The sequence below is a fragment of the Bombina bombina genome, chromosome 3 (genome assembly GCF_027579735.1).
Source record: "Bombina bombina isolate aBomBom1 chromosome 3, aBomBom1.pri, whole genome shotgun sequence".
Taxonomy (NCBI): domain Eukaryota; kingdom Metazoa; phylum Chordata; class Amphibia; order Anura; family Bombinatoridae; genus Bombina; species Bombina bombina.
In genome coordinates, this window is record NC_069501.1 from 555,373,482 (window position 1) to 555,386,095 (window position 12,614).

At 39.6% G+C, this 12,614-nt stretch overlaps 1 protein-coding gene across 1 annotated transcript in view; it reads left to right on the plus strand.

Annotated features, from left to right (window-relative positions):
* SDC3 (syndecan 3) overlaps window positions 1–12,614 on the plus strand; it is a 226,245-nt gene that overhangs the window by 175,000 nt on the left and 38,631 nt on the right. Inside the window, exon 3 of the mRNA XM_053705369.1 lies at window positions 4,890–5,413. Within this exon, the coding sequence (XP_053561344.1) occupies window positions 4,890–5,413 (524 nt within the window). The remainder of the gene's footprint in view (window positions 1–4,889; window positions 5,414–12,614) is intronic.

Genomic DNA, 12,614 nt, shown 5'->3' on the forward strand with positions numbered 1-12,614 from the left:
TGGGTGGACTCCTCCATAGTCACCCAGGCTCTTGTTGACTCCGGTGCTGCGGGCTAATTTCATTGACAGTGCTTTTGATCAAAGCACTCCATTCCTGTTCTGCTTGCTATTGAGGCCATTGATAGCAGGCCCCTTCAGCCCGCACTCGTTACTCAAGAAACTGCTCCGTTATCCATGGCTGTTGGGGCTCTCCATTTTGAAACCCTCCAGTTCCAGGTGATAAACTCTCCTCATTTTCCGATTGTTCTGGGTTATCCCTGGCTCCAAAAGCACAATCCCAGTCTCGACTGGCGCAGGTCTGAAATTTTGTCGTGGTCCCCGCAATGTATTTCCACTTGTCTTCGGAAATCAGTTAAAGTCTTGTGCACTTCTTCGGTTTCTCAATTGCCAGAGGAGTACCGAGAATTCCTAGACGTGTTTGACAAGGTGCGTGCCGGTACGTTTCCTCCTCACCGGTCTTAAGATTGTGCCATAGACCTGTAACCCGGAGCCATTCCTCCTCGGGGCCGGGTGTACCCTCTGTTGCAGAGAATTGTGCTATGGAGGAGTATGTTGCGGGGGATCATCCACAAATACTGCTCTCCTGCAGGGGCTGGCTTCTTCTTTGTGAAGAAAAAGGGTGGCGAGTTAAGACCATGTATCGATTATAGGGGTCTTAATCGTCTTACCATTAAGAATGCTTACCCTATTCCGCTTATTACGGAACTCTTTGACCTCCTCAAGGGAGCTACAGTCTTTACTAAACTTGATTTGAGAGGAGCGTACAATCTCGTTAGGATTAAGGAGGGCCACGAATGGAAAACAGCATTTAACACCAGGAGCGGGCATTATTAGTATCTTGTAATGCCCTTTGGCCTATGTAATGCACCTGCTGTTTTTCAGGAATTTATTAATGATGTCCTGCAAGATATGTGTGCAAACAGTGTGTTGTGGTGTACTTAGACGACATCCTCATACACTCACCCACACTTGAGGCTCATCGTTCTGATGTTACACAGGTTCTTCAGAGACTACGTTTGAACGGCCTGTTTTGTAACCTCGAGAAATGTGAGTTCCATCAGACTCAAGTAATCTTCCTAGGTTATGTTATCTCTGTTGCAGGGTTCTCCATGGATCCTGACAAGTTATCTGCAGTTCTGCAGTGGCCTCGCCCAGTTGGTCTTCGGTCTATTCAACGTTTTTTGGGGTTCGCCAATTAGAAAGTTTATTAAAAACTTTTCTTCCTTGGTCAAATCTATCACAGACATGACCCGTAAAGAGAATGATCCACTCCATTGGTCACCTACTGCCATTAAGGCCTTTGATAGATCGTAAGACTGCCTTTGCTGCCGCTCCAGTTCTGGCTCATCCTAACCCTGTCCTGCCTTTCGTTCTTGAGGTCGATGCTTCTGAGACTGGAGTAGGTGCCGTCTTGTCTCAATGTCCTACGTCTGACGGTTCCTTGCATCCATGTGGTTTCTTCTCTAAGAAATTGTCTCCAGCGGAGTGCAATAATGAAATTGGTGACAGGGAATACTGGCCATAATTTGGCACTTAAGGAATGGAGGCATCTTCTCAAGGGTTACTAGCGTGCCAGTGCTCATTCTTACTGACCACAAGAATTTAATTTATCTATCTGAAGCAAAACGTTTGTCGCCCCCGAACAGGCCAGATGGACGCTATTTTTGTCTCGGTTTAATTATGTGGTCTCCTACCTGCCTGGGTAGTAAGAATGTTAGGGCAGATGCCCTCTCTCGACAATTTTCGCCTCTGTCCCACGGAGGAGTCTGTACCTACTCCTGTTAAACCTCCTGACCCATATTTTGGCTACCATACGTACTAATTTGACTTCTCCCTTGGGGGAGGAGATCGTGGCTGCACAAACCAATGCACCTTCTTAGAAACCTAGTGGTAAGTGTTTTGTTCCTGAGAATCTTCGAACTAAACTTTTGCACACTTACCACTATCCTAAAGCCGCAGGTCACCCAGGCAAGAACCAAATGATTTGGTCTGTCACTCGACAATTCTGGTGGCTAGGTCTTCGTTCTGATGTTGCTGTGTATGTTGCCTCCTGCTCAGTATGTGCACAGAATAAGACTCCTTGACGTCTTCCTGTGGGTCTTCTTCAACTTATTGCTAATGGTGAGCATCCTTGGACACATCTTTCCATGGACTTCATTGTTGAGCTCCCTGTTTCCAATGGCAATACTGTTATCCTTATGGTGGTTGACCGTTTTTTCTAAAATGTCACATTGCATTCCCTTGATGAAGCTGTCTACCGCTTAGGGAGCTTGCTTCAATTTTTTCCCGGGAGTCTTCCGTTTACATGGGTTACCCAAGGAGATAGTGTCGGACCGGGGTAGCCAGTTTGTCTCCACATTTTGGCGTTCCTTTTGTGCTCAAATGGGGATCCAGCTTTCCTTCTCCTCGGCATATCACCCTTAATCCAATGGGGCTGCGGAATGGTCTAATCAAGCTCTGGAACAGTTCCTCCGTTGCTATGTCTCAGATCACCACAATAATTGGTCTGAACTGTTACCTTGGGCAGAGTTTGCTCGTAATAGTGTTATTAATGCTTCCTCCAAGATATCCCCGTTCATGGCGAATTATGGGTTTCAACCATCCTTGTTGCCCGATTCATTCATGTTTCAGGGTATTCCGGCTTTGGAGGAGCATCTCCGGCAACTCCGTTCCACGTGGGTGCAGATTCAGGATTGCCTTCATCGTTCTATGCAGCGGCAAAAAGTTCCAGGCTGATCATAGGCGTCTGCCCGCACCTCCCACCAGGTTGGTGAGAGAGTTTGGCTGTCCTCCCGCAACTTGAACCTTCATGTGCCTTCCAATAAATTGGCTCCCCGTTATGTTGGTCCTTTTTGAATACTCCGACGGGCTAATCCTGTGGCCTACGCTCTTGACCTTCCTCCTGCTATGCGCATCTCCAATGTTTTTCATGTCTCCCTCTTGAAACCATTGGTTTGTAATTGGTTTACCACTGTGTTGCCTCGTCCCCATCCTATCTTTGTTGACAACCATAGGAGTATGAGGTCAGCAGCATTATTGACTCTCGGATGTCCAGGGGCTGTGTACAGTATTTGGTTCACTGGAGAGGCTATGGTCCGGAGGAGCGTTTCTTGGGTTCCCTCCTCTGATGTTCATGCTCCCCGCCCTCCTCCGTGCCTTCCATGCCCGTTTCTCCAATAAGCCTTTTGTCCTCCCGTGGGGGAGGGGTCGATGAGGGGAGGGTACTGTCAGGGTTTTTTCCCTGTTGTGTTTGCCATGTGCTGCTGCCAGCCACTTTACTCAGCTCTCTTCCTGACTATGGTGCATTGTGGGGGATGCTGCTCAATTCCTGCACTTCCTTTTATGGCCAGACTGGTGTGCATCATCCATGTGAGACAGGATGCAGTCTCAGAATTGTGATGTCATCACTTATTATTTAAAGGGCCTCTGTTCAGTATGCTTTGCCTTTGCATTGTCTCAGACCTGTTTGTGAGAGTTCCTGTGTATTACCTGGCTGCCTGGACGTCCTTCCTGGGTTCCTGATCGCCTGGCTTGTCCTGACTCTGCTGTTTTCCTTGTTCCTGATTCCGGCTCGTCCTGACTATTCGCTTTGGCTCCTGACTCAGCTCGTCTGACTACCAGCTCTGGTTTTTATTCCTGGCTTGTTATTTGACTTGTGGACTTTTTATTATTTTTTGCTATTAATAAAGGTGTGATTATTTTCGCACTTCTCATCTCAGTCTGATTCCTGGCACCCTGACAATAAGGTAGTTTTACGTACTAAACTAGGGTTTCTTCCTAAGGTTGTTTCAGACATTAACATTAATCAGGAGATTGTTGTTCTTTCCTTGTGTCCTAATTCTTCTTCTCCGAAGGAACGTCTTCTGCACAATTTGGACATAGTCCATGCTTTAAAATTTTACTTACAAGCGACTAAGGACTTTCGTCAGTCTTCTTCTCTGTTTGTAATTTTCTCTGGAATACATAAGGGTCAGAAAGCTACGGCTACCTCTCTTTATTTTTGGTTGAAGAGTATAATCCGTTTTGCATATGAGACTGTTGGACAGCAGCCTCCTGAGAGGGTTACGGCTCATTCCACTAGGGTTGTTGCTTCCTCATGGGCATTCAAAAACGAAGCTTCTGTAGAACAGATTTGCAAGGCTGCAACTTGGTCCTCTCTTCACACTTTTTCTAAATTTTACAAATTTGATACTTTTTGCCTTGGCTGAGGCGGCTTTTTGGAGAAAGGTTCTTCAAGCAGTGGTGCCTCCGTTTAGGTTCCCTGTCTTGTCCCTCCCTTATCATCCGTGTACTCTAGCTTTGGTATTGTATCCCACAAGTAAGGATGATGATCCGTGGACTCATCATGTCTTTAAAAAGAAAAGAAAATTTATGCTTACCTGATAAATTTGTTTCTTTTTAGACACGATGAGTCCACGGCCCGCCCTGTTCTTTTAAGACAGGTTGTTAATTTTTGTAAACTTCAGACACCTCTGCACCTTGGTTTTTTCTTTTCTCTTCCTAACTTTGGTCGAATGACTGGATTGGGAGGGAAGGGAAGTAGCTATTTAACAGCTCTGCTGTGGTGCTCTTTGCCTCCTCCTGCTGACCAGGAGGTGTATATCCCACAAGTAAGGATGATAATCCGTGGACTCATCGTGTCTAAAAGAAACAAAATTTATCAGGTAAGCATAAATTTTCTTTTTAAAGCCCTTTGCAGACCTCATATCTTTGACCCCCTTATAACTTTTTAATGCAATATTTAAAAAAAATAATTTTTATCAGACAGTGTTATTATAATTGTAACTGTACTTTTAAAAGTATTTTTGATGTGTTTTGTGCAACTTTTTTGTCTTGCATAATAGTTAAATAGAGCTCTGAAGTCCCGCTAATCTGTGTTTTTATTGCAGTTTCTGAGTTGGAATCAGGCCTGGATTTCACAGTAAGGTACACAACGCAGACACCAATACTTCCACCAACAGTATCTGTGCTGAAACCAGCACCCACAATACATGGTCTACCACCTATCCAAAGCACATGGGTTCCTCCAACAACTCAATCCTCTGTTATTCTTCAACGCTCCCCTTGGGTAGATGAAGATTCAGAAACTCCATCAATAGATGAAGCCTTCACACCCACAAATCCATCCAAAGAAGAGTCAACAATGGCAGCAGTAACTTCGGCAATAGCCAGGTCAACAGAGGTCCGCAGGCTACAACCAGTGGTTGTGGTTTCCACAGTAGCAGCTTCTATACCAAGTTCTACTGCTGAAGAAGCACTTACGTGGGAAACTACTGATGAGCAGCTTGTGACAAGTACCACTGAGGCTAGTGAAGGACAGTGGCCTACAGATGACGCTGGGGTACTACCCACATCAGGTATAGAAGAGATAGAAGATAGTATTGACAGAGTGACACCCACACAGGAACCACAGGTGAGGGCAATGGCTTTGATCATAGGACACTTTGATATTGTTTATCTTTTTGTGTGTGTGTGTCTATGTGCTTTTGCAATTTAATCTTTTTTTGTTCTGTTTAACTTTAAAGAATTAAAGCCCAGTATAAAAAAATAATCTTAAAAACAGGGCAGTTTAATTATTAAAGTTTGCAAAGACACTTATTTTTCAAGATACTTACCATTGCATTGTGGTAAACATAATGCAGATCCTCCGCCCGCATCACCTACTTTCATTAGCAGAACAATGACAAATCCAGCTTCCTCCAATCGTTGTGTACCCCCTCTGGCGTCCAGCTCATGGGGCATGCAACAATTGGAGAAAGCCAGATTTGTCATCCTTATGCTAAAAAAGCAGGAGATACGGGCACAGGATCGGTGTTATGTTTACCATAACGCAATGGTAAGTATCTTAAAAAAGAAGCGTGAATTAAAGTGCTCCTGTTTTTAAAATTATTTTTAGATAATGGGCACTTGTTCATTAAAGTTTACAATCAATCTTTCATATACTGTGAACATTTTCCTCCATTTGGGCTTTTATAGCTCCTTAATACCCTATTATTAACTCTTCATCTTTCTGTAAATTATCTAGCTTTATATTATCTTGAGCTCAGTCCATATTTCTGTCTCACATCTTTTTGCTGTCTTATAATCATTGTGCCTGAAAACATATTCAAGGCTGCCTCTTTTCTACCCTTGTTTCTTGCCATTGTTTCTTTTTTGTTATCCCTTTTTCTTCCATTTTTTTCAATCATCCTATAAACAAATTTCTTTCCCTTACTATTCTATTCTATGTCTTCCTTTGTACTATTTTTTTTTTTACGGTTTTCCTTTTCCTTTTATTTCCCTATTTTCCAAGAAACTTAGTAAACATTGATGGGAAAAAATATGTCTGTAATCAAATTTGATGCGCAATTAGCTCTTTTTTTTTTTTTTTTTCAATAAGAAGCACATTTCACACAATACAATATTGATAATAATATGCATCCTAATCATTTTGAAAATAACATAGGCAACAATTCAATCAGCTAGTGAACAACAGCATAAATTGCATTCATTATTAGATCATTTTTAATTAGGCCAGGCAATATTTCATGGAACACAGTTAAGTAAGCATCAAATATGACTGGTAAAAAAAAGAATTTTCACACAAATTATCTCTGCTCAATTTTGCAACCCTTAGAGAACAAAAATTATTTAAATATTGGACAAGAGAAGATGTATTTGGCACAACTTTGCAGCAAGCACAGAAACTGGTAATCACAAGGCAGCAGAGCATATTTTATTCATGCGGGCCGATTTATCAAGTGTCGGGCGGACATTATCCGCTGTAGTGTATTGTGTCCGCCCGACATCGGTAAATGCCCCCAGAATATGTTTTGTGTGAAATGCTTGTGCCAGGGGGTGTCAATCATCCCGATCGTATTTGCTACCTCAGAGGTGGCGAATAAGTTAAGGAGCAGTTTCTTAACTTTTGTTTCCGGTGAGCCTGAAGGCTCGCGCGGGAAACTGCTGCATTCGCAGAATGATAAATCGGCCCCCTATAACTTTACCACTTGGCTACAAAAACTAGATATATTGACAGGCTATCAAAAAGATAAGAAGGGCATAAAAATGGTAAATTACCGTTGAAAACTTTATTTAAAATTTAAATTACTGACAAAGAATCTTTAACTGTAATCTAATGCAATCTGATGCAATATCATTAAAACACATACAAAAATTACATAAAAATATATCAGAAAAGTCCAAATAATAGAAAGTCCAAATAATTAGTGGCGGCACTAAATTGCAAACTCCAATTTAAAAGTCTAAATCAAACCAAAAGGTTCCACGTTAATACAGATCTCGGATAGCAATCTACAAAGGTTATCGACAGAGAGAGACAATTACAAAGTGAAAGTTCCAATTTTACCATCTGCCAAATAACGCTATGGCTACTCATAATCCTATATAGTCACTAACTTATTTTTTTAAAATTCATGCCGAATTAAAACATTTTTATTTTTTATTTTCCGTACCTTTTGCCTCAGCTTCCTCCGCCGCCTGCTAGCTTCCGGCTTTACTCTTACACGTAAGAGCGGTCCCACTCGCTCTATACGTATTTATCCGTGCTCTTGTGAGTACAATTTTGTGCACATGCGCAATAATACGATCTCCACTCCGATACATGGGATACAGCGTTTTTAATGCGCATGCAGCTATCATGAATGCACATCCGATCATGGATGAACTTCTAGGATAGCTGCATGCGCATTTCAAAATAGGGGCACCGATCTAACGGTGTTAGACACCCATGGGGGACCAATGAAGTTGTTATATCGGTATTTCGTCACTGCAAAACAAATCTGGTGGCTTTGAAGGTAAAGAATAAGGTTAAAAAATAGAATTAGAAAAAAATTGAGAATAAATGTATTTTATAACCAATATAGCGATATACTAAAGTTGACTTTCACTTTAATTTCAGTTGTAGCCCTCAATAGATCTGGAAATGTATATCCTATTGAGAACCTGTACAGAAAACATACAAAAACAGTGCAATACAATTTCTATAACACCCCAATGGGTTATTGTTTAGCAGATAAGGTAACCTGTGGATAACCTTTGTAGATGGCCATCTGGATCTGTATTACCCTTGGAACCTTTTGGTTTGATTTTAGACTTTTTATTTTGGAATCTGAAATTTAGTGCCGGCACTGTTATTTGGACTTTTCTGATATATTTTTTATATATATTTGTATGTATTATTAATATTATTTATGTGTATTCATTATATTGATCAGATGTGCATTATATTACAGTATAAGATTCTTTGTCAGAAATTAATGTTTTGAATAAACATTTCAACTGTACCTTTTTATTGAGCTTCCTATCTCTTTTGCTAGCTTGATGATTTACCCCTATATAGGGTAAAAGAGTTGTAGTTTAGCCTGTGCCATTTTTTTAACTGTTTTTATTAGGTTTTTGTACAAAACATTTAACAAAACAGAGCTATACATAACATTTCGTAAAACTTGTACATTTTTGTATATCGCAGATATGCTTACATAATATTTGTCATGTATATTAGGTTATAAATTGAAAGAGAGATAGGAAGTGTGGGGAAGGGATGGAGGGGGAAATACGTCCAGTTAAGTTTTTTCAGATATTGTTATTGAAAAATATTTAGTATAGTATGGTTAATCGTTTTGTTCCCATAAAAATATAACGTCTAAAATAAAGTTTTTTTACCATTGTAGCTATAGTGTATTTTTTCAAGTTCTAGTATGTGATTAACTTCTTGTAGCTATTTACCAAATGTTGGTGTTTGTTGTTTTTTCCAGTAGCGAGGTATAATACGATTAGGGCAATTCAACATTTATTGTAGGAGTTTTATACGGAGTTTACAACTTATCTTTGGATATTGGTTTAGGAGTATTAATTCAGGTGAAAGGGGTATAGATTGGCCTAAGATGGTATTGATATGGTCGTTTATTTGACTCCAGAACCTTGTCATCAGTGGGAAGGTATACCAAATATGCGATATACTGCCTATCTCGCCACAACATCTCCAACATTTTGGCGAAGCCCCAGGGTAAATGTGTCTTAATTTTTGCGGAGTGAGGTACCATCTGAAAAGTATTTTATAGTTCAACTCTAATATGTTTGCACCAATAGAAGATTTGGATGTTTAAAGGAATGTTTTCTTCCATTGTTTGAGGTATTTTGGCCTTCTTTCTGGGAATGTTCCTCTTAGTTGTTTGTAAATGATTGAGATATGTGCTCTGGTTATGTCTGTTAAAATGGTTAATTGCTCAAATCTGGTTATTGATCTAAGTAGGGCTGCAACTAAAGGTTATTTTCATAATCGATCGATTATTTTTTTTGATTAATCGACTAATCGGATTTAAAAAAAATCCAATCTATTTTCTCTGCAGCAGAGAAGAGATGCTCTGATGGTGTGGTGGTGCTTGAGATGAGTATGTAGGGTTTTGACAATTTCACCAAGGTGGGATATTTATCTTTGTTAACTCTCCACCAATGTAAGGGGTCTCTTAAAGTAAGCTTGGACTAAATTCTAACATAAAAATATCTTGAATATCTATATGCAATGTTAAATAACTAGCTATAAGGTAAGGGAACAAATATTTAGCCCACTCTTAAAAGAACAGATATATACTTGAGGTTGAGTTTGATACATATCACAATTTATTAAAAGTAAAAAAAAAAAAAAAAAAAAGCACTAAGGTCTATATATCAAGAACAGGACAAAGCCTTACACATTTATCTATACAGTACATATAATCAGCAATAGCAAGCGATTCAATAATAATTGTGCAAACAGATAGTAGTGCACATCAATTCAAATAACAACTCCCATAAATCTAGGGCTAGCTATAAATAACAAGTTCGGCACTATATCATGCAAAGCATAGTCCCAAATCACCTGAATTAATATAAACAATCCAAATGATGACTCCTATTATTTTGGGGTTGCACATAAGCCAGGAGTAGTTGTAATTATTTCTGGGTTGCACATAAGCCAGGAGAAATTATAAACTTAAAAAAATATATATACTGTCTAGAAAAAGTAAAAAGTAAACTTCTGTAGACGTCCTTTAGGCTAAGGACATAACCATAAAACACAACACCATGTGCAGGAGCTCATTGGAGTGAAGTAGCTGGTGCTGTGCTGAGACCAACTAATTGCAAACCAACTAATCGATTATGAGATTTGTTGACAACTATTTTGATAATCGATTATTATCGATTATAATGATTATTTGTTGCAGCTCTAGATGTAAGTAGCATATTCTTGCTTGAAAGTATGATAACCATTTATGGAAAGGGGGGTCTATCTTGTCTTTAAGGGTAGTCTGGGTTTTGAGGGCGCCCTCTTTTACTAAGAGTTAAATGGGTAGGTTGGAATGTGCCATTCCAGAGTTTGTAGGTGCGATGGTATGTTTGTTCAAAAAGAGGGAATTGTTGAGCAAAGGTGTTAATGGCAAGATCGGGCGAGATATGTTTGGAGCGTCTTTGATTACTCTGTCCCAGATATCTAACGTATGTTTAATGTATTTGTTTTGGTAAACTAGGTGTGGTCTATGTTGTTTGGGTAGCCAACATATATCTCTCATGTGTTGTGTGTTAGGAGAGTGTGCTTTGATTTTACCCATAGTTTTGACTGTGTATCATGATTCCAGGTTACAATGCGGCTCAGGTGGGATGCTCTATAATAATTGATAATATTTGGAACCCCCAGGCCTCCGTCTTCTTTATCTAGGTATAATGTATATTTAGTAATTCTCAGTTTCTAGTAAGCCCAGATGAATTAATTTATCATGCGTTGCTGTGCTACGAGATATCTGTCAGATAGTGCTAAGGGGAGGGTTTGGAATAGGTATAAGTATTTCGGGACTATCATCATTTTAATTGCGTTAATACGTCCCAACCATAATAGTTGGTTATGTTTATGTTAAGTTTCGAGAAGTTTAAAGGTTTCTGATTGAAGTGACGTATAATTGTATTCAAAAAGATTTATTGGATCGGCGTGTATGGTGATTCCTATGTTTGTAAGTCTGTCGGAGATTAAGAAGTCCGTGTTCTGTATAATAAATTGTCTCTCAGGTACTGGTAGGTTGATCGGGACAAGTGCGGATTTATCTGCGTTAATTGAGAAATTAGAGATTTGTTTGTACTGTTGTAATATTTGTTTCAAAGCAGGTATGGTAGTGCAGGGTGATTGTAAGGTTAGGATTATGTCGTCTGCGAATAATAAGCATTTTTGTGTTAGATTTTCAAATTTGATTCCAATAATTTCAGGGTTTGTTCTGATTTGTATGGCTAGGATTTCTACTGATAGGGCGAATAATAAGGACGATAGGGGACAGCCTTGTCTCGTGCCATTTCTAATTTGAAATGTTTGCAAAAGGGTATTGTTGGCTCGTATTCTAGCAGTTGGGTTGTTGTAGAGGGCCTGGATTTGGGTGATAAATCTACTAGGGATTCCAAACTTTTACAGGGTGGACCACATAAAGTCCCAGTCCACCCTGTCAAAGGCTTTCTCTGCATCTGTGGATAATAATAATAAAGGGGTATCGTTGTCTTTAGCTATTTGTAATGTGTGTAGTAGTCTCATGGTGTTATCCTTGACTTCCCTGCCAGGGATAAATCCTACCTGGTCAGGATAGATTAATTTGAGAAGAAATTTATTTTATCTATTTGCTAGAAGTATTGCATATATTTTGACATCCACATTTATTAGGGAAATGGGTCGATAATTGCCTACTTTGTCTGTGGGTGTATTTGGTTTAGGTATGACTGTGATAGTAGCTTTGAGTAAAGATTTTGTTAATTGGTTTCCTTGGTCAATGGATTGGTAAAGTGCAAGTAGTGGATGTCCTAACTCAGTCAGAAGCAATTGGTAAAACTTTAAGGTTAGGCCATCTGGCCCAGGTGATTTGCCTGAAGGTAGGGCTTTTATTGTGACGTTCAACTCCTGTAGGGTAAATGGGGTGTTTAGAAAATCTATTTCTTCTTTTGCTAGTGTTTATCTGTGAAAGGTAATGATTGATGGCTTGTGTTTTGTCTGTCTGGTTAGGGGTCTGTAGATTATATAGGAATGTGTAGAAATACACCAAGCTCTTTGCTATCTCTTCGTTTTTGCTACTAGATGTACCTGAGGATTGGTTATGGATCTGGTAATTGTGCCTAGTTTCTTCTTTTTAAGTGATCTAGCCAGTAGGCGACCTGCTCTGTTTCCATTTGTGTATAATTTTGTTTTGTGGTGAGTGCCCGCAGTTGTGCGTGTTGTGTTAGATAGCAGTTCATATTTTCTCTAGCTTCCATTAATTTTGCTAATGTTTGGTCTGAAGTTGGGTTCTATTTGTGTTTAAAGTTCTGCTGCTGTTAATGTGTTTGTTAATGTTGTGAATTGAGATCATTTATTTTTTCTAAGTCTAGTGGTGTATTTTATGAGGTCTCCGCGTATGTAACTTTTATATGCTTCCCAATTATTTGAGACTGAGGTATCCTGGGGTTGTTAAATTGGAAAAATTCTTCTTTGCTTTTAAAGATTTGTTCAACAGTCAGGGGATCTGAAAATATACAGTCGTTTAACCTCCAGTTTGTCCTATGTGTGGGCCTCATAGACCAAGTAAAAGTGCTGATGACCATATTATGATTTGACCATGGGGTGTGTG